This window comes from Seriola lalandi, unplaced genomic scaffold, assembly GCF_002814215.2.
Source record: "Seriola lalandi dorsalis isolate HSWRI2012SDOR001 ecotype SW California unplaced genomic scaffold, Sedor1 jcf7180002054748, whole genome shotgun sequence".
In the NCBI taxonomy this organism is placed as follows: domain Eukaryota; kingdom Metazoa; phylum Chordata; class Actinopteri; order Carangiformes; family Carangidae; genus Seriola; species Seriola lalandi.
Window position 1 is genome coordinate 3,737,279 of NW_019525301.1, and position 22,033 is coordinate 3,759,311.

Here is a 22,033-nt window from a genome sequence, read left to right on the forward strand (position 1 = left end):
GGGAGGGACAGGATGGGATGGGGGGAAAAAAGAGAGGTGAGGAGAGTAATCACAGGGCCCCAACTACAGCAACAGACCACTCCAGAGGTGGGGCGCCACCGAGCCGTAGCCCACGGCTCACGGTCATGGGGGACCTGAGGATAAAGGGCAACAGACAGAATGAGAGTCGGTTCCGCACACGAACACAGCCTGGATACAGACAAACAGCCTGCTACATGACTCAGCATGTAGAATGAAGCATGATGGGAAAACCTGCACCTCACTAACCACTTTAATTGAGTAACTGATAAGTTTAGGACCAATAGCTCATGTTCTGTGGAAAACATGTCTTTATTCACATTTAACATTTATTTTAGTGACTGGTTCATTAAATTTGTGATTTCAAAGAAATATTAGTCAAAAATTAAAAAATTGAGCATGAGCAACCAAGGAAAAACTATTGATTTCATATGAAAAGAGCAAACAGTATTTCACAGGGGCAAACTTTGGGATGAATAAGGCAAAGTGCCTTAAATATAAATTCAAAAATAATAATGAAATACAGGAATTAACAGACTTAAATTTACCAGTATGTTTTATAGCCTACTGTGTAAATCATTCAAACAAACCAGCATGCACAATACCAGGGGACAGCAAAGGCAACTACATAGAATATAGTTGCTTCATAATAGCTATAGCTGCTATCATAACCCTAACCCTGCTCCTTTAGCAGAGGTCAATGACAGTGACAGAGGTTTTGTTAAGACCAAACAACCCCAACACTACACAGGGAAACTGTCCTTCCACACCAACTGAAGAACCAAATATGCTGACTCATGTTGACAACGATGGCTTTTTGTGGGAAGCAGCAGAGAGCTCTCATCTGCCTGCATCTAAAGTGATAACTCAATATGAACACCATGCAATAGGCCTGTCTCTCATCCACACAGAGGCTTCCAGAATGGGGGGGGGGGGGGGGGGGGGTATTCAAAGAGCAAAAAAACAACCAGGGGCTTTACAGCTCTGCTTACACTCAGCCTGCCATTAGGATGCACTAATAAATAGAACCAGCAGGAGGCACTTTCCTCCCAGACGCCTGGAGGGGTGAGTCATCCAACATCCCAGCCTCTTGTCATGTGACCACACTTTGCTGAAACACTGACCCACACTCCTCTGCTCTGTCTTCCCTCAGCCACCCAGGCAGACACAGAGCTAGAGGCAGCAGCCAGGCTACAGGAACAGGCCCTCCTGTGCTCTGTTCACACACTAAAGAGAGGATTTGGCTTATAGCAAGGTCATTCACTGGGCAAACACATGCATATATGTTACTTCATAAACACCAGTCTGATTAGATTCAGCACAATACAAGTTCATAAAAACACAACAAAACTCTAGTACTCATACATAGGCTAGTTTACTAAGAGAGAGCCACTTGAATTAACAGCAACAGGATGCATGACATTTCTATAGTGGTCCCCTAGTTACAGCAACTGCCGCCCTCCCTCTCCAGCACCAAGGCAACCACAGCAAGGCTGGGGACTTCCAATAATGTCAAGGTCAGTTCAACTGTGTTCATTGTCAAACAGAGAATGTCAGCCCCATTCAGCTGGATACACACTGGTAGGTAGCGACAAGAAATGTCAGTTAGGTTTTGGTTAGAAAAGCAGAGCATTCAGCTACAACTTGAATCACTTCAATCAGAACAGAAATATACACAGAGAGAGAAACTGGGTGGTAGATTTGGGTTACAGCTTTTAGGGTTTGTAACATATTTAGACATGATGACATGGAGTGGATCCCTTGGTGCCCCATCCAGAGCCTTTTCAAAAACCACTGTTTCTTTTCTCTGTGGATGATCGCTGCCTCACAAAAATAGCCACCTCGCTCCTAACTAACACACAAAGGGAGTCACTATTTGGGCCTCTTCCAAAAGAACCAGACGGTGAACTAGGGAGGTAAATTCCATACAAAGAAGGAAAGCCTTTCTTTACCTCCTCCTCCCCCACCGCCCTTCCTTGTTCGTTCCTCTGGCCATGAATACCGGCTCAAATTACCAGCAGGCTCAACAAAGTCTTTTCACTTCCACTAGAACAGAGGCCATTTTGGGGACAAGTCCAAGGGGGAGGGACATGCACACAAAATGAACAGCAAAAGAGACCCTCTCTCTCTCTTATCATCTCTCACATCACTATCTCTCCCTTCTATTCTTTTTATTTTCTATTTATTTAACACATTTAGTGTTCTGACATTGTTAAGCACTGGTGGATGTGTATTGAACGGCCCCTTACTGAACCAAATAAGCATTTGGTTCTCCTTTCATATCTAAAATGTCTCTGGGGTAATATAGCTAGGCATTTTAACTAGGGAGGGGCAAGCAAATCCAATCATGAGAGCTTATGCACAATAGTTCAACGGCATGAACAGTCAAAAAGCAAGACCTTCTGAGCCAAACTCTGCACAGCAAGGTTTTGTAAGAAACAAAAACAGACGTTATGCACATACAGGTAGAGTGCCTTTAGAAAGTGTAGCCTACCCGCTGTCCTCAACATGACACTGATTTACGACACTGAATCATAGTGGATGTAATTAGGCCATCATGAAAACACATCTACACATAGGGGTGAGTGATTTGGCCAAAATATTATATCAAAATCGTTTTAGGTAGAATTATGATCCACACTCTGAATCATGAGTCTATCCACAGATTTAGTTGAACTTGAGTTCACATGACAAGTTGTGCATATCATTACCTGGACACAAAGCCAAACTCAAAGGCCGAACTCCAGGCCTTTGAGCAGGTCTCTCGTCCCGTAGACGAACTGTAACTCCACCGTCTTTGACCACAACTGCTGACAATGGTTCTTTTTCTGCTCAGGTGGAGCTCGCTGAGGCTGCAGAGTAACTGCAACAAGACTGCTGTCACCAGCTGACGTTATCTGTTTAACCACTAACAACTGGCTGGTTAGCAGCAATTGAACTTTTAAAATTAAAATTTTAAAATATTTTAACGTTTTAATAAAAATAGATTACACATCTACATATTAATGTAATTTAACAACAAAAATTTGCCGGGTTCCTTCTACAGACAGCTGCTTGAAAAAAATGGATGCCATCTGGGCTGTGTCAGAATCACTCTTTATGTTACCTTTTGCCCTTGAACACTTAAATGAAATTTAAGTAAATAACCTGTCCATAACATATCCAGGTTGTAAAATTGTAAAAACAATCCACTATATAGTTCCCACAATAGAACAAAAAGTGCAGCATCCATAGCGTGGATGGTATAAACCCCACAATAAAATGTTTTGCTTTGAACACTCAGATGACACATGTGAAAATTATGATGACAATTATTAATAAATGTTGAACAATATTTCAATTTTACTACGCTCCCTAGACTACCACATGGAACAGTACTCAAATGAACAGCTTTTATTTTTCATTTGCGCTGCTTCTGCTACTGCTCAACATGAGATTAAGTTGTCTATTATCACACATTTTTGAGGCTAGATTCTTTTCATTTTTTTATTTGAGGTTAAAATGGTAACATGTACATTTAATTTACAAAGTAAAGTTCAAGGCACCTTTTCTGTCACTAGGGGTCTCTCAGTCAAAACAATAAGAAAAGAAGGGTGTTGTTAGTTGTTAAACAACTTGTTTTATTTTTAGGTTTGGATTCCTTCAGGGTTCATTGTTCAGGAGGTTTTTACGGAGAGCCGAATTATCCACAGAGGTCTAAACCTCTCTAAAAGAAACAAACCTGATAAAAACCAGTTAAAACACAGAATACAGCAGTTTCACGTTTAAAATCTGTTTCTCTGGCCGTCTTCGGTAAACACAGGACATCTGGAGGGGCTGCCGGATGTTAGCCAAGATGCTGCTAGCATTAGCTCAAACTTGTTTCCAGGTGCTCAGTTTGCTTTTAGGATTGGATTACTTCAGTGCTCATTGTTCAGGAGGTTCTTTACCCAGAGCCAAAGTATCCGGAAAAGGTCATCAAAATAATAAAGCAGTTTCACATTAACAATCAGTCAACACAAGACATCAGTGGGCTTCAAGAGAAGCTGTTTCACCAGCCTCATTCTTTCATAACTTAAGATTCTGATGTCTGATGACTTAATTCCTCCATCCAGTTAAAGGTTATAGTTATAAGGTTAAAAAAAGTGATGGTGACATGATTTGAAACTGTAAGAAAGTAGGTGGTGGAAAATGTTTTAATATTCGACCACTCGGGTGACGGGGCTTATGTAAAACTCCGCTTAAAAGTGAAAGTAGAGTCTTTTTCAGACAGGCAGTAAGCAACCATTAGAGATCAGTCAAATCTCCCAGCATAATTTCTTTGTTTTAAGCTAAAAAACTCAACAGGGACTTTGGAGATTTGGGGCTGTGTAGTAATTTGTCCAGTTCAATCATCAGTCAGATATTGTTATACTATCTTTTTACACTGTCAGATGTAATAAACACAAAAAACAATGAACAGGCTGCTGGGAAAACCTGATTTTGAGTGCAAAATAAAAAAAATGATAGATGTAACTTGAAAAAGTCCAAGTTCAACTGAACTCATTCACTTTTAGCTCATAGGGCAGTTAAGTGATAGCTGAACATGTCAAAAATCAATAGTTGGTTAATCATTAACCAAAAGAGAAAACATAATTTTCCTCAGTTTAAGTTTTATCAAAACATTACACATTAGCAGGACATTAGTTATGTGACATTCATGTCATGAATCACAAACAAAAATAATAAACCAATAAAGCTCTTGCTTGAAAAGGCTGGTCTTCTCTGCCTGTCCTTATTCAACAACTGGAGCAGCAATAACTCCCTTCTCTAGACTAAAAAGGCCGACCAAACCAAACCCATGTTTTAGATAAACAAATTGCTGTATAAAAAATATAGTCCAACTCTGAACCTCTCCATATTAACTTACAGAGTGAGGACGAGTCATTTGTGAGTGCAGAAAATACTCAACCTCACATAAAGTGCTGTGTATAAAAGGAAAATAAAAAAATACACAAACTTTCAGTTGTGAGTGCAGAAATCTTTTCTTTTTTTTTTTTTATGATTCTTTTGGACATTTTTGCCTTTAATTCGATAGTTGCAGTGAGAGAGAGACAGGAAAGTCGGGGAGAGAGCGGGGGGGATGACATGTAGCAAAGGGCTGTAGGTCGGACTCAAGCCCGGGCCGCTTGTTACAGGGTCTGATGTGGTCCACCAACATTTTTGAGATTTTCAAATGGGCCATGAGTTAGAAAAGGTTAGGAACCACTGGTCTAGAGGGGAAGGTGTACCGTGGCTCCAGAAGATAGTGAAATCTGTATTTTCTACCACAGCAATGGGCTGGTTATCCAAAGTGATGAATTCAATAGCCCACTCTGTAACCTTTTAGTCCTTGTTGCTATTTCAAGGAAATGTCTCTCTCCTTTTAAAAGTATCCTCCAGTGTGTTGTCTCGGTGCAGCCTTTGTTCAACCTGCCACAAATTGTGCTCTCCGTTAAAAACACCTGTGAGACAGCGGACATAAAATAAAGGGTCTGGCTTAGGTTCGTGTCCACTAGAGTTGATACCAATCTTTGAGATTGGATCAAGACATCTCTATTAGTAAAATAGGCATATCTCTGTGATTAGCAGTGAGTCGTGTGCATAGTCTGTTAACTTTAAGTCCAGCTGCAGAAAACACCCTCTCTGAAGTCACCGATGTCTCTGGGGTGTACAGATATTGCCTGGACAACTTGGCCAGCTCCAGGAATCATGGCGTGATCACCAACAGGATTTACATCAAGAGGAGCGGGGATTCGCCCAGGAAGTTTTTTTAACCTTTGTTTCAGCACTGTTGGATGCACTTGAAAAGTAGTGGTCCCCAATGAGTAGTACCATGGCTGTAGCCGCACTGTACTCTGGCTGAGCTGTAGCTCCCTGTTCAGAGGTCAGTATTCCTGTGTCTTCATCTTTGGCCATAATGTGACCGAGTTTCGAGATCAGTAGCAGTGGCTTCATTAGATGGCATCGATGCTGCCAGTTCTTTCATCTCAGCATTGGCAAGTACGAAATCTAACACTGTTGCAATTAATGCTGGTGATGACACCAAGTCTGGGAACTGGACGTGTGCACACAAATTATAGCCAATAATTGCAACGATGAAATAATAATCCGGGATAACTAGGTAAGCAAAGCAGTTAATGCAGGTAATAGTGTAGGTCCTTTCATTCGTTCAGGCAGCACAGCACAGTTTTTGAACTCCACGACCCGGCTGCCGTCACCCCCTTTTCTCAGTAGGTGGGAATAGATCAGACTAAGCCTACGTCCACACTACTAAATTTTAAAACAGCGTTTTAAAACCAAAATGACCTGATGACTGTTTTAGCGGCGTATCAGAAACAATCTCTGTCCAAGCTATCACACTGGGTATGTGCGAGCCGGTGTAAACAGGAAGCAGATTGTCTACGCTGCAGTTGATTGGTTGCAAAAAAATACTTGAAGGAGGACAAGCAAAGACAGCTGTAGCATTAAAATACAGAATGAACTGAACAGCTGCTAGCAAAAACAACAAGGTCAGTAACACTTGTAATTCATCATCATGTTGTATTCACTTCGAGGCTGATAAGACCCAATCAGGGAGCACCTTGGGTGGCTGTCATTGTTTCCAAAGGTCTCCGTTTCAGCCCGTCCAGACTACAACGCAACCCCGGGGTTTTTAAACTAAAACGGGTCCAGCAGCAATTCCAAAAGTCTCAAAAAGTCTCAGTTTTCAGGGCTTGAAAACTCAGGAGTAGTGTGGATGGGAGGCAAAAGCGTAGCAAAAGAGATGCATTTTAAAACGAAAACATTGTAGTCTGGACGTAGCCTGAATGCATAGACATAAGTGGCAGCCTTGAGTGCTCCTTAGACTGGCATTGCATCGTCCATAAGCTGCCAGTGTTCACCTTTCATTTCAAAAACTCATCTTGTAGTTTGGTCACTGTGTGATCAGACAGCACAGCGGTAACTGCCCAGCACTGCTCCAACAGTCCTTCAAACATCTCGCAGACATTGTTCCCTCTCGTTTTGCTGGATTGTGTTACTGGTGACCTGATGGTTTGATCTGTCACTGCTTTGCTTTGGTATTGGACAGGTATGGTATACAGCTCATCTTAAATGTCAATTTTAGTTTATGTAGTGGCATGTAACTGTGATATAACTCTGCAGTTAGAGCAGTCCAACAGTCAGTTTTAGCAACCTCATTGGCTCAAAGCAGCCTTGCCGTGAGCCCGTTTTTCTTTCCTTATTCAGGTTCTTAATGCAACTGGTTATTGCGCTTCCTGAGGGGACACAATAGCCTGGTTCAATTTTGTTCAGTCACTCACGAAATCCCTCACCATCAATCACGATTATCAGGTTGCACAACAATGACAATGTACTGCAGTATTTGAGAACAACAATATTTACATTTCGCATTGAATTTTTTTACTGTGTTAATACTCCCACGCTGCACTACGTTTGGCCCGCTTTGCCTCACATTTATGTTTCCCTACAATGTGACCACAGTAGTTTGGGTGAAATACACCCTCTCCTGGTATAAAAGTTGATTACACAGCAAGTCAGCTCGCTACAGATACAGAAATTAAACATATTATCAGTTGATTGAGACATTTTAAAAATCGATTTAATTCTTAACAACAATTAACTGACTAACGATTCATTATTAACATCCCTACCAGTGGGAAACTTCCAAGTAAGGAAACAGCAAAAACACCTCAGGTAGCTAGTCATTCAGTAACTGGCACAGTGACCTTACTGGGAGTCTGGACGTTGTTATGATTGACTGTACCTTTTGTTTTCATACTACTCTATCCTACGTTTACCTTAAAGATATAGTTCCACACTATGGAGAAATATTCTCTATTCTATAATCTTTTTTTTTCTTGTCAAACGTTTGATGGGAAGATCAATACCACTGTCATATCGGTGTTAAATATGAAGCTATAGCCAACAACAAGTTAGCTTAGCTTAGTAGAAAGACTGGAAAGTGAGGGAAATTACCAGCATGCTCTCTTCCTTTAAAGCTGCATTACTCATTCTTTACCACAAATGAATAAAAAAAATAAATTAAAAAAAAGCCAACACATACCACAGGTTATGGCTAGCATGTTCAGAGTTGATCTTCCATCTAAAGATGCAATCATTTAATTCCGACTATTCTTGATTGTAAATCAATTTCTTGTTTGTAAGGCCTGGTTCACAGCAACAGGTGCTTCTTTTGAATAACAACTCAAAATGTTGAATTGGACTTTAAAAAAAAAAAAAAAAAAAAAAAGTCAAAGAAGCTTTGATGTCATTTTTGTTGCTGTCAATAGCAAAGGGGTTCACATACTTTTTCCAACCTACACTGTGAATATTTGAATATTTTCAATATGGACAAGAACAACAATGATTTGTGTTTTATTATCAACTGCAGCTTAGATGAAGATATGACAAATAATTACAATGACTGCAAACAGTTCAACTATTTTTTCTTGTCATTGTTAGAAAACGGGGGAGAAATGGTAAAAAAAGGCATAAACTATTTAAATATCATGTGAATTCCCACTTCAACTGCAGTGAGCATGCTGGTGATAACTCACACACTGTTCAACAGTTGCCTGTGAACACACCATTTTGTGTACATTTTACTGCTGGCTTTAATGTTGCATGGTCAAAATACAGTTTCAAAAGCTTTTCCATCCTGAGAGGAATAAGATTCCATGGGAATAATGAATACATGTAATGTTCTGATATGGGAACAGAATCTTATTACACACAATACACAAAAATAAAAACGTGTTTGGGTTCAATGATCAATCTCAACAACTGAATTCACTGGATAGCTTCATATTGATCATTTCAAACAACAAACCTGCACTACAAACAAAAAGAGGCACTGTAACGAGTAAGAGGCTTCAGATCTTGCTACTCTGAATATGAATGCATCCATGTGGTGTTTTAATATATACATATTTATATGATGAGTGAACTAATCATCAACATCATGACCGAGAATCTCCACCTTGAACTGTAGTGAACCAATGACAGTCTCATAACAACAGATTCAGACAGCCAGGGTTTCATCAACACAAACCTAAGGAACCAATCCTGACAACTTGTGGGGACGAGGGGGCAGGGCTAAATAAACCTGAAACCTTGTCAGCACAGAAAGAGGGAGTTAGCATCAGCACAACAGCTAACAGTGTGTCAGCCACTGCCAGTTACAAGCTAACAAACAACATAAACAAATAAAAGATGCTAACTGCGCTAACCGTTCTGATAAGTCTGCTAGTCTCTGGTTCTGGTCTCAACAGACTCCTCATCTGAGTCTGAGTCTGGGTCTGACTGAGGCTCAAACATGTGGCTGAGTCTCTGATGTTTCCTCCTCTGACCATCTTGATACTCTCTGCTCTTCCAACAAACAAACAAAGGAAATCACCTAAATATGTGCCTTGTTCAAGACGGTTTTAATTGGCTGATACAACTGGTACCAACACAGTGAATACAATAAGTATCTGACTGGATGAATGAAGGCTTTCAATCATTGCCCAACATGGCAGATTGGTCTATTCAAGGTGTCTTTTCCACATAAAGCTTCAAGGAGACTGCTAGAAGGACATGTACATAAATATACAATTTGGGTTTGAACAGCTCACATAGTGTCCACCTGTGCCTCACCAAACCTCCATAACACATCCAGTCCAGTGAGATTACAACAGCCCCCTCACTCTGCCCCCGCACACATGCTTGCTGTGCAAGGCAGGATATGAATATATCTGCCGTTCCCCAGCACTACGCAGGTCAGGCTGCACTCTGAGCTACAGCAAGAGGAAACTGAAGAAGAAGAACAGGCAAATCAATAGGACCTGGCTTTAAGACAAATGGGATATGTGGCCAGGGAGAAAGCAAAGCTCGTTGTGGATCTTATTTCACACTCACCCAAACACATTTAAAATATGACAGAGTTAACAGATGGACACACACAAAATACATTATACTGGGACTGGGATAATAAACATTTGGCCACTCCATACTAGCTGTGCTTCATATGTCACAAATGGAAAGCATACAGCTGGAACAAGATTTTAGTGTAGTGATTTTAGAGTATGTTTGTCAAAAAGGCAGCCTTCAGCACATTTATTTGAATCATAAATATCCAAGTTCATCATTTGTACATTATAATATCAGTTACTATAGCTTCCCTTGTCATGGTGATATAACAGTTTGAGCACAATCAATGAGAGAATAGGCAATAGGCAAAAATAAGTGGAAGTGCACACATCCACACAGAAAAAAAAAAAAACAGTGCGGTACTGACAGCACTTCCATCACTACCTAATCCAAACTGTGTTCCTGTCTCCCCAAAACTCTCTGAACAACACTAAATAAAACAATTACATGAAGCAACATTCAGCTGCTTGGGACAAACCATTTCTCAGCCACAGTTACAAGTTACCAGAACTTCCTGAAACAGATATGGCTGCTGCACAGCCAGCTGAAAACACTCCTAGAGCAGGCTATGATCAGACTGAGGCACCAGCCAACTGTTCAGGCAACTGCACAAAAATATAAACTGCAAAGCTTAGCCTGAACAGGCTGGAGATGTGGGGGTAAACAAATGACGTGAGGAAACGATGTAAACATCTGGTACCACAGTCATAAATGTATATTATATTTCGAGGGCCTGTGGCTGAGTTATATCGTCACCGGATAAAGCTTCAGTTCTAACAGCGATGTGGCTGTTGTCATGCTGAGTGGTTGAGCGTTCTGGGAGCGCAGCATGGCCCGCCATTAACACAACAATGTCCAGCTGCCTGAATGGACCCGGACCAGATCAGGGATGAGAGACACACAATGGAGAACAAAGGCCAAGTGAGTGCTGTAAGAGGAGTGGGGGAGAGAGCAGTTGACAGCAGGGCCAGCATGACACAAAATCAATCATCTGTTTCAGAGCAAACAAGCCAGCCACTGTCCGTTTGAGACTCAGTAAACTAGAGGGGAAAAAAAGAAAGGTGTAAGCAAAATACTGCTGCCTGTTTGGGCTTGACTACTTCTGTCAGAGCTGCTTCTGTTTCCTGTTCACCTCCGAAGTCAAACTGAAAGGAGGATGCTTTTAATGGAATGAATGGAATAAATTAACACTTTTCATTAATACCTAACCAAGCAAGCAGCAATGTGAAAAAGGAAATTAAACTGAGGAATTGGGAGTCCAACGAAAATACCAAAATTTTCACTTCTGTACAGCTTACTGTGATGTTATATTTAATAAACTTTAAAGAAAAGGGACAGTTTGTCCTCACAATGGCAGTATTCCCTGTAAGCGATGTGTATTACCAAATGTGTAGAGGGATGATCTCCAAGTAGTAGTCTAGCAGAGGCATGACGCCCAAAAAAGCCATCTTGTTGTTAGATAAGCTCATGCTCTGGCATAATGTAAACCAGAGACACCCTCTGTCTCTCACCATGTGATCTCATTACATGACAAAGACATCTACATGACATTTCCATTTCCTCTTTTGGCCGACAGTCTTATCCACAGCGACACAAGGGCTTGCCCTGGCTCCACCTCGCAATAACTTTTACAGCACAACACAGTATATAAGACTAGCTAACGCAAGATTGCAAGGTGTCACTCAAATAAAAGCAGTGAGACTTGGCAGCCATTTTGAACTGGGCTTTAACTGTCCCTCCCTGACTCTTTGAAGTTAATGAAATTAATGCGACAAGCCTAAAATGTCTTTAGGAACACAAGCAAAATTATGGGAAAGGTGTGTGTGAGGACAGGGGTGGAGGATGGGGGGGTGTAAATAAACAGCTGCCAATCATTAGGTAGGAACAAACATAGGTTCAAAAGGTTCAGAGGCTCCATTTCTAACCCAAACCTGTCTTAAAAGAATGAGTGAATGGCCATGGATAAAAAAGAAACCAAAACTCCCACCTCACTCTTCCTAACAGGAACCATTTGCTCAAGGTGATAGAGCAAGGTGCTTATAAAAAGAAGTTACACTTCTTGGGAGAATTATGGAGGAAAAACCTGGAACCAGGCATCCACCCCCCCCCTTTTTTTTTTTAGTACTGCTACACATTACAAAACTCTCTTAGTTTTTCTTCTGTCCTGCTCCTTATTTGCTCTCTCTCCCTACCTGACAACACCCTCAGAGCAAATACACTTGGAAATGTGCTTGTAGATTTTGTAATCTTGGTTTCACCTCAAACAAAGCATTTGGATATTTTACATAGATTTATTTAATTGATTATTTCATCTCCTTGACTGTGAGAAAGAGTTAGAGAGACAGAAAGAAGGTAAAGGATTGGAAAAATCAAGAAAGAAGAGGTATATGTGGTGAAGCCTAAAATGGCTACCTGCAGTTTAAAAGGCACAGAGACAGAAACTCTGAATATTGGTGAGCTTTTGTTGTGCTATACACAAGTATCACAAGAAAGCAGGACAGGCAGCATGACAGAGAGAAAGGAAAGGAAACGAAGGGCAAAACATAAGGGTACAATAAAACAAGAACAGGAGAGAGAGAGAGAGAGCAGAGAGAGGGAAAGATTATTACGTAGATTGCCTGCCTCACCCCCTTTTGGCCTTGTTTTTTTCCCCAGCCTCCTCCTCCTCCATTATTCTCCCAAGAAGCATTGCTTCTCGGCACAAAACAGAATTACCCAGCACAGCCCACTGCAACACCGCTCCCCCAGTGCCAAGAAAATGCCTCGCCCCATTGGAGCAACTCCAGAGCTCCTGCACCAATAGGAATACACAGATGAAGCAGGCGTCAGAGCGACTTGTTTTTAACCCCATTGTGCAAGACCGAAGGCACAGAACACACAGCAGCTGCAGATGAGAAGCTAAAGAGAGGGGAAGGTAGATAGATTGTTGCTATATCTGTTCAGAAAATGAAAGGCAGGAGGTATCAAGTCAGCCTAAACAAGCAACCAAGAAATCAATCCACATGATATACATTAAAAAATTGAGACATGCATTGTATAGCTGTTAATAGACATATTAATATTTGTTATACACCATTTCTACACTGTAGTAAAAAGAAGTGCAGTAAAACTATAATTCAGACCCAAATTTTACTTGTCTGCTTCTCATTTATGTGAATTTAATCTTTCTGCTTCTATACAGGTGTAGATCCACAACACTGGCTTGGCACAACACACATGAGGCCTTATTAACATATCAATAGCTACACCTGCCCTCTGTGTAATGATGTGTCATCAGCATACAAATGAAAAGCAAAAGGACAGGGTTTCTCCCTCATATTCCTCACAGCAACGCCCGCTGATCTCTCTCTCTCTCTCTCTCTCCCTCTCCCTCTCTCTCGAGCGTAGGCACTGAAACAGAATCCTGTCTTCTTCTTTTGGAGACGGGCCAACATCCAACTTCACTCCCTCTTTTACAAGCACACACACAAACCCAGGTTAAAATTCTGTACATAGCGTGATCCAGACTCATCAGAAAACAATGCTTGCCCATTCAAATCATGTTTTCAAGAGCATGTCACCCAACAATCACATTCTTTTGGTATGTAATCACTCTGTGAATATGAATGAGACTGACAGACTTTATTTCCTTAGTAAACAGAAAACTGGGCCAGGCTAACCTTGCATGTCTGCTCATTCCTCAGACCGCCAAAGTTTCAGAGGCCCATAATGGGAAAAAAGGGTCTGTATCTTGCAGACAGATACACACATGGAGTACAGTGCTGCTCTTGAAGATAGTCTGCTTTCACTAACTGTTTAAACTCAACGCCACTTACACATGTATCTCACTTGAGGCCTACATAACCAACATGGCAGGTCAGTTCACGACAGAGCAGCAACAAGCAGCCAAACAGTACATTCTTAGCTTCCCCAGGGTGGCCTGTTGAGTTAAGAAGGTACACCATTGTGTGCTTGTCTGTGTTCCAAATACTCCTTGCATTTCTTACTTAGCTGTGTACAAGTCTTTTTCTCTGTTAGAGATCACAGTGTTTGTTCAAGACAACAAGAAGGGTCAGGTCAAGGGGAGTACTGGAGGGGCTCATGTTTCCAATGGTTCTGAGTGGCCAAGTTTGCAAGCGGCAGCCCACACAGTCTATTAAAAGATGTGAAACATATTCAGAGAATGTCAGTCACAACCAGTGAAAACAAGGCTCAGCACATTGCAATCTGGCTTCCAACAGGCTTCAAGATCAATCCGAATTCTTGGCACTGGCCGAACACCTGTAATCTTTGTACTCTTAAAGCAAGGTCGACTACTGCTCAGAAAAAAAATACATTCTTACTTGAAGCGACACATACATTTCCAAACTCAAATAGATTAAGCAAGTGGATTTCTAAACAAGCTTGTTTGGAATACACTTGATTAGCAAGCACAATACTCTTAGTGAGAAAGCAAACAACACTTATGGCTAACAGGGATTCAACCTGACACCAGATTTAGTTCTCCGCTTATATTGAAGCATTCGGTTTCAATAGAAGATTTTGACTGAGTAGAAAGAAAAATATGGCTTGTGAGTATGACCAGCTGAATTTACAACAAGTCTGACATAAATACAACTGCAGGGAGATAGTCACGTAACTCGTGCCACATTAAGTGACCTAAACACGTCGGATAGACAAAGTAACAGCTCCTCTCTCTGTGCTTGCTGTGCCCACTGCTCCGGCCTTACGCCGCTCCAGTCTTCGTGGTGCAGCTGAGTTGATCACAGCTACTCCAGGGACAGTTAGGGCAGCCATTGTGCTTGGAAAACGGGAGGTCCAAATACATTTAAAACCTCACAAAAACATATCACAAGATGATGAGGCGCTATTTAACCACTCGACCCTTTGCTAGTATCACTATCAGCGGTTGTTATCGCAAACTCGAGAGTTCTCATGTTGTGTTTAATTTTGCCTCAACATTATGATCAACCACACCAAGAAAATGACAAGTCATAGCTTAATCTTGAGAGCCGATTTTGATCCCTGAAACCAACGTGTGTATGTGAAATGGTAGCATTTTCTCATAATCAAGAAAAGATATGAATTATCAAACAACGCAATGGTGTTTAAAAATATAACAGCTACGGCGTCTTTAACTCTACCTACGGGACTTGTGATTACTACATTCCGGATCAACAATGCTTCTCGCCCTTGCTCACACGTTGAAATAAAAAATGGAGGCTAAAAAAGGAAACAAGAGCTCCCCTTCAAAATACCACCCATATCTCTTAACCGCCACCGAGGCTGGGGGTTGGTAGGTGGGGGAGGTGAAGAACAGCAAGTCACTAACCAGCAGATCTGGTTTTCTGATTATTGGACCCCTCAAGCAGAAAATAAGAACGAGCACAAATAGAGAAAACACAACCGGGCTTGATTCACACGATTGAACGAAGTTAGGGTTGTTGCCAGAGACGAATGCATTAACGTGATGTAGCTAACCATGGTGCAGACACCCTATTTTCTTTTCTTTTTTTTTTTTTTTTTTAAAGTATTTGTCCAAAAATCCACTGTAAAATAGCAACGGTTTGCAACTAAGTTTTCAGGTGTATACACAATTTGTATTCTGTAAAATACTGGTTCCAAATAAGGACACAATCATCTGGAAAACATCCAAAAAGTTAGCTAAATAGCTACTTTAGCATTTGTTGCCTATGGCTTGCCTGCTAACGTTAACCAACACAGCAGCTGGTTGCTTAGCTAACATGAGTCGCCAATAATGATCTAATTCCACATTATGCCTTGAATAACTTCCATACATTTGACAGTTTCACGGACCCAAAGCAACATTTAAAATACTACTGGTAAAAGCGCAATGCAACAATTTGTTTCTGGTTCAAACAAAACAAGTTTAGACATTACCCAACGCGGTCTGATCTCAAACTTCCGAGCCCAATAGATGGGTTCCAGGTCTGTTAAACTTTCAAATGTAACCTAATAATAACAATGCAACATAGACAAATAAAGTTCTTATAACGTGCTGCTGATTTTGTTTTGGCTATGTCATGTTAAGGTATGTTAAGCCTCTACAGAAACATGTTATCAAACTTGCTCAACGAACCAAGATTTATTTATTAATGCTTCAAAACGACACCCATTTGTAGCTTAGTTGCCTTTGGGCAAAACATAGTTCCTCTAATTAATAATGTAACGTGATAACGATAGCCAAGTGTGACTGGTTTATTCCTGGTACGAAAACTGAAAAAAAAAAACTGAGGACACCACTAAAAGATGAAACGTTATACGACTCAAAGCTCCTGAAAACTTGAAAGAATGGCGTCAACAGCTTCGGGAACATTGTTGCTTAAAGTGATGTTATAATGTTGGCTGTTCTAAAGCTAGTAATGTGGTGGATTCCCAACAAGCTCGCTATCGAAAACAACACGAGGAGAAGACCAAAAACCATGGAAGATCAGTCCAGACACAGCCAAGAGCAACCCTGCAAGGCAGACCATCAACATGAGGACCTTTTAGCCAGCCAAGCAAGCCACTTGAAAGTGGAAAGATTGTGGGGCAACAAACTTGTTCTAATAAACTTATGTGGACGCTAAGTAGTTAGCTAGCTAAGTTGGTTAGCATCATAGCTATGTTTGGCTCACTGAAAACACGGTTAGTTAGTGTCTGTAATTTATATTGCCCTCTCAAATTATCGAGGGTAACATAAATAATTATCAAAGATTTAAGGTACTCACCTAAAGAGGCATTCCGAACTTGTACAAACGAGGCAAATTCATGTACAGTAGGAAGTCATTAGAGTATCCCAACATCAAATCCAACCAGACCAGTAGGCCTGTACCTCGGCCTCGGAGTCTCCTGTATCCTTTGCCCTTAAAAGTAGCTCCCTCTCCAGGGGTAGGAAACAAACTTCTTTATGTGTCTCCAACGCATAGGCGGAAAGTTAAATTCCCTGTCCTGTTAAGGTGCAGTGCATCCATTGAGTGGCTATTATAGATCCCCGGTGGATAAATCCATTTATTTTTGTGTATTGTATATTTACAGTCGCTATTTATAATGGGGTATATGCTGCTCTATGTCATACAGGGCTCTGATTCTGTCTTGGGTCCTTACATTCGCAGAGGCGCCCATCCCCCTCCTCACCGGCATCGCGGGTTCCAGTGAAACTGACACACAACCACGCCACGGGGTTTCCCTGGCGACCGAGCAGGGGCTCTCTCCTTGGGCGGCCCTTGCTGTGAAATCCCGCCTCTCGCCGATGATTTGACAACAATGTGTCAGTCTTGTTATACAAGAGCTATACATGTAAGTCATTGGTGAATTACAGCATCGATTATTTCTTTTTGCGTCAACTACGTGACGCGGGCCAGTCACTACTTTGAGGAGGGGTGTGAAAATTCAGTTCCATTATGATGTGCGTATACTGATGGCATACAAGAAGGCGAGCTATAGAGAATGGCTGGATTCGGGACTTAATTTGACACCCAACAGAGGATCTTTACCTTTAAAGTTTCGGGAAATGCTCGATATTAAATTCAAATGCCATGGAATTAATTTTAATTCGTTAGTGGAATTATTGTTTTTTTATTTGAGGGTTACATTCATCTATCTACTGTGGAAGGAGCTTTGATACCAATACATAGTAGGAAGCGTTAGCTACAAGGGGTCTCTGGGGCCCAGTTCCAGGGACACCAGAGGCAGGGTTAGCCCGCTGGGTCAGCCCCACCTACCGGTATGTCAGATTAATGGAGTATGAGGTGTCGCTCTGGTAGCATCTGGTAAGGGTTGGACAGGGAAATTGACCAGGGCTCCTGGATTGCATCTACATATTACTGGTCCCTCCTACTTCTGTTCCCGCTGCCTAAATCAGTCTCTTCCCACACTTCCTCATACAGAAATAGTGACAGACACAACGAAAATACCATTATCAGCAGCGGCTCAGTAAAATAAAAAAATCTGGGAGCTGCTGTAAAGGAGCTGACGAAATAATGAGGTTAACCTTGCTGTGATGTTAGCATTTAGCCTTTGCTTCTTGTTAAAAAGATTATTGCTTACAGCCCAACCCCCCATACACACACTAAGTTTACAAACGGAGACGTTATTTTCAACAGATACAAGTAAAGAATAATTTTGACATGTGGACTGCGATATTTATAAACAAATGTCACAATGACGTGATTGGTTTCTTGTCATGTCATGAGACTTGGGGGGAGACCTTGGATTGGCTGTGGTGATAAATGCCAACGTCATTTGTTGCAGAGGTCTGACGAGCGATGAGATAGACACAATAATTAAAAAAAACTACATTGCGGTCGCGGGGCCTACATATTAAGACTGAGACTGTAACATATAGTATAACGCTAGGCTCCCTACTGTCACTTTTTTACGACTAGTAGGGTAAACACTTTGCGTACTCACAGACTATCACAACGGTTATGGAATGTGTGTTGTAGCCGTTATTACAAACGTTAAATTTTGAATTTGAATGAATTCAAAATAGGGAAAGGTGTAAACACAGTTAACTAATCCTGAACGTATATGTGTATTATCAAGTGTTATCAACACCTGGCCCCACAGCAACCGATAACAGCACATAAGTGACTCGACATATCTTTCTGCTTGACATTAGTTATAACCTCACCGGTCAGTGTATAAATATACTTTATTTTATTTTTTTTCTTAATATAACGTTACGTATCCCCTTTCCCGTCCCTGGTATCTTCTCTGGTTTTTCCCTAAATAACACAAAAACCTAATGAGGTTAATAACTGAAGGACAGGTTACATGTTTCCCAGCCGGACTGCCATGGTAGGGACTGGGAGTAGCCATGTTTCACAATGCTGCCTTTGTTACTGAAGTGAAACAGCAGTGTCATATGGCCAGCCCAAACCAAGCTCTGCAACATGGCAGTGTCTGACCCTCCCCCACACTGCTTTCACTGCCAGAGCTCGAGCATAGTCAGGTGAAAACACGACTCAAACTGCTTGTTCTTAATCTGGAGGCGTTTTAATTGTCTCCATAGTCTGAAGCACTCACAAATGACTGTATGACACAAGAGGTATCAAAGTGTGGACACAATTGACATAACTTTGGGATTTCAATGGTCTGTTCAAATACACATTTTATATTGCATGCATGACACTGCCACAACTTCTGTTACAAATAAAATCTTTGACAGTAAGATAAAGAATTCTGCAAGTGGCAGCTCATGCCCACAAATATTTGTTACTACGAACAAAAGACACATAACATTCTTTGTGTATTAAGATTATTAGTGTGCAAGACTGTTCACGTCCACAACAATACTCATACACACAATCATTTGCATTCTTTCAAGCTGTAAGTCGATTCATTATTGTAATTTATCCACCACAAGCAGTCAGAGTGCATAAAGTTAGAAAGATAAATCCAAAAATTATAATTTAGGATCTTTTCTTTTGCATAAAGAAAAAAAAGAAACAATACAACAAAGTCCAGTAATTGTGCATACTGCTTAGGATAGCACACCACAGATTATACGGTTTATGGCTCAAACAGGCGTATGTATATAAAATACAGCCATTTATCAATAATAAGTAATGTTACTGAGTCTATAGGATAGGGATCTTTCGGAGAATAGTTGCTTACAGACACAAAATTATTTAAATGTCAAAAATGAGTGTTCACATGTTATCATTTAATAAGTTAGCCTTCACTCAGGAGTAGTGAATACAACAGGCAAATACTACATCTGCTATGGGTATAATTCTAATTCCATTATGTTTCAGTCTACAGTACATGGCCCCTTGTATAAGCACAACTATAATATTGGTCTACCACCAAAACTATTTGATTTGACTTTGCCATATCTGAAACTGGACAATTACAGTTTTTGAAACAATTTTGAGACAATTTTGAAAAACAATTACGTTTCTAATAAGACTCTTAAGTAGGTGGCCTGTTTAGAAAAGAGAAAGGTCACCAGAACAAGAAATTTCAATGCCTTCATCTTGATGCCTTGTGAAGAACCGGTCTCTCTTCCCTCCTGCTCCCAATGGCTGACAAAGCAGCTCATAAAAAGAATGAAAGGGAAACAAATGGCTGAGAGTGTTTTTTTCTGGTGCTGGGACATGTCTTGTTTCCCCTTGTTCTTCAGGTCTTTTTTAAAGGTTGTTACACTCTTGCATGCCAAGACTCTCCCTGTGGCTGGGATATTTCTGCCCTCTGCTGGTTGCTTTGTGGAACTGCAGAGCCATGCCTCCCCACTGTGGGTTTGAGCCCCTTACAGTAACTTCAGACTCCCAGTGACATTGTTCACAATCTCCTCCTCGCCCATGATGGCCAGGACAGTGCGGGACCCAGCTTCCACCTGCCAAAAACAACAGGGGTTGGTTTAGTGATGAAATTCTCAAATGTGTTCACACCACAGCATTGGGCAATACTGACAAAATCAATATCATTTTTTTTTTTACCAAATATATTCGTACTAACAGTGCAACTATTTTGAAAATGATTACTGGTGCCTAAAAAAGACATTTATTCAAAAGACAACTTTGAAAATGGCATGTGTCCCTTACCTGGGTAAGCCCAGCATCTTGGACCAGGTAAGTGGGCAGGCTGAGGCTCATGGCCAGGGCCTGCAGCTCCAGTAGATGAGCCACATTGGTACCCTGGACGACAACCTTCTTGGCTCTGTCAACACCAAGACTGAATTAATTATTCAACAGTATTATAAATGATAGCAAAAAATATATACACACACCAAGCACTTTATTAGCGTCACCTGTACACCTACTTATTCGTGTAATCATCCAATCAGCCAAACGTTGCAGCAGTGCAATGCATAAATTCCTTCAAGTACAGGTCGAGAGCTTCAGTTCATGTTCACATCAAACATCAGAATGCGGAAAAATTATCTCAGTGACCACAACGTGATTGTTGGTGCCAGGCGGGTCTCTACAGTTTTTACTCAGAATGGCTGAAAAACAAAAATCATCCAGCATCCAGCGAGTAGTAGAATTTGGCATCAGCAGCATGAATCCATGGACCCAACCTGCCTTGTGTCAAAAGTCCAGGCTGCTGGTGGTGTAATGGTGTGAGGAATATTTATTTGGCACACTCTAGGCCCCTTGATACCAATCAATCATCCTTTTAAGGACCGTGTGCATCCCATTATTACCACAATTTACCCATTTTTGAATGGCTACCTCTAGCATGATAGTACATGTCTCAAAGCACAAATTGTCAATGAGTTCAGTGAACTTCAATGTCCTCTGCTGTCCCCAGATCTCAATCCAATAGAACACCTTTGGGATGTTGTAAAATGAAGGATTCGTAGCATGAATGTGACGATGAAAAATCTACAGAAATTATGACCAACATGGAGCAGAGTCTCAAAGGAATATTATAGAATCTAGGGCTGGGACGATTATCCGACGTAATCGACGTTGTCGATTATAAAAATTATTCGACGTGGAATTTTAGTGTTGACGCGTCGTGTAAAACCACACAGGGTAAATGTTCATAGAACAAGACCGGAACTTTCTAATGGGACCGTTTATATCCATCGTCTTTGGTTTACCCGGGTACAAGCGCAGTGCACGGACTGGGACAACGCGGTGACGTAATTGAAGTCATTGACTACGTGAATGATTTGCGTCTGTGTAATCTATTTGAACAACACGGTGGCGTATACCAGCAGTACGACGGAGCGTGTGGAGCAACACGCGGCCAAAAAGGCTCGCACACGGTCCTCCAAAGTTTGGGAATACTTTAATCTTGACACCAACAGTGCGTTAGTCTGCAGACTCTGCAAAGTGCATCTGGCATATCACTCTAGCACGACAGTCATGCACGAGCACATAAAGAGGAAACACCATGGTGCAGCGAAATAACTGTTAGGTTAATAAAAAAAAAAAAAAATCGTTAGATTAGTCGAATAATTGAAAAAATAATCGCTAGATTAATCGTTTAAAGAATAATCGTTTGGGACAGCCCTACTGTACATTATAGAAATTGCAGGAAAATAGTGACGGACAATTTATTTGTTTTGCTTTGTTTTGAGTGCTGCTCAAAATAGTGTGGAGTTATTCACCCTCCTTTCTTAAAGACAGCATCACCCTGTCCACAGACCTAATACAGACAGACACACAGA

The 22,033-nt window shown here is 41.1% G+C and overlaps 2 protein-coding genes across 3 annotated transcripts in view; both read right to left on the reverse strand.

Annotated features, from left to right (window-relative positions):
* setd5 (SET domain containing 5) overlaps nt 1-17,049 on the reverse strand; it is a 34,402-nt gene extending 17,353 nt beyond the window's left edge. Inside the window, exon 1 of one of the 2 annotated variants that reach the window (XM_023424618.1) lies at nt 16,638-17,049. The gene's annotated coding sequence lies outside the window, so the exon portion shown is untranslated. Of the gene's footprint in view, nt 131-16,637 lie in introns of those variants that run through there. The other variant, XM_023424613.2, reaches the window with a different exon arrangement.
* A 1,835-nt stretch (nt 17,050-18,884) lies between these two features.
* The window catches only part of LOC111668684 (putative peptidyl-tRNA hydrolase 2), a 6,150-nt gene continuing 3,001 nt past the window's right edge, over nt 18,885-22,033 (reverse strand). Inside the window, exons 5-6 of the mRNA XM_087178917.1 lie at nt 20,457-20,588; nt 18,885-20,248 (exon numbers count right to left, since the gene is read on the reverse strand). Coding sequence (XP_087035043.1) covers nt 20,162-20,248; nt 20,457-20,588 — 219 coding nt within the window. The 3' untranslated portion in view covers nt 18,885-20,161. The remainder of the gene's footprint in view (nt 20,249-20,456; nt 20,589-22,033) is intronic.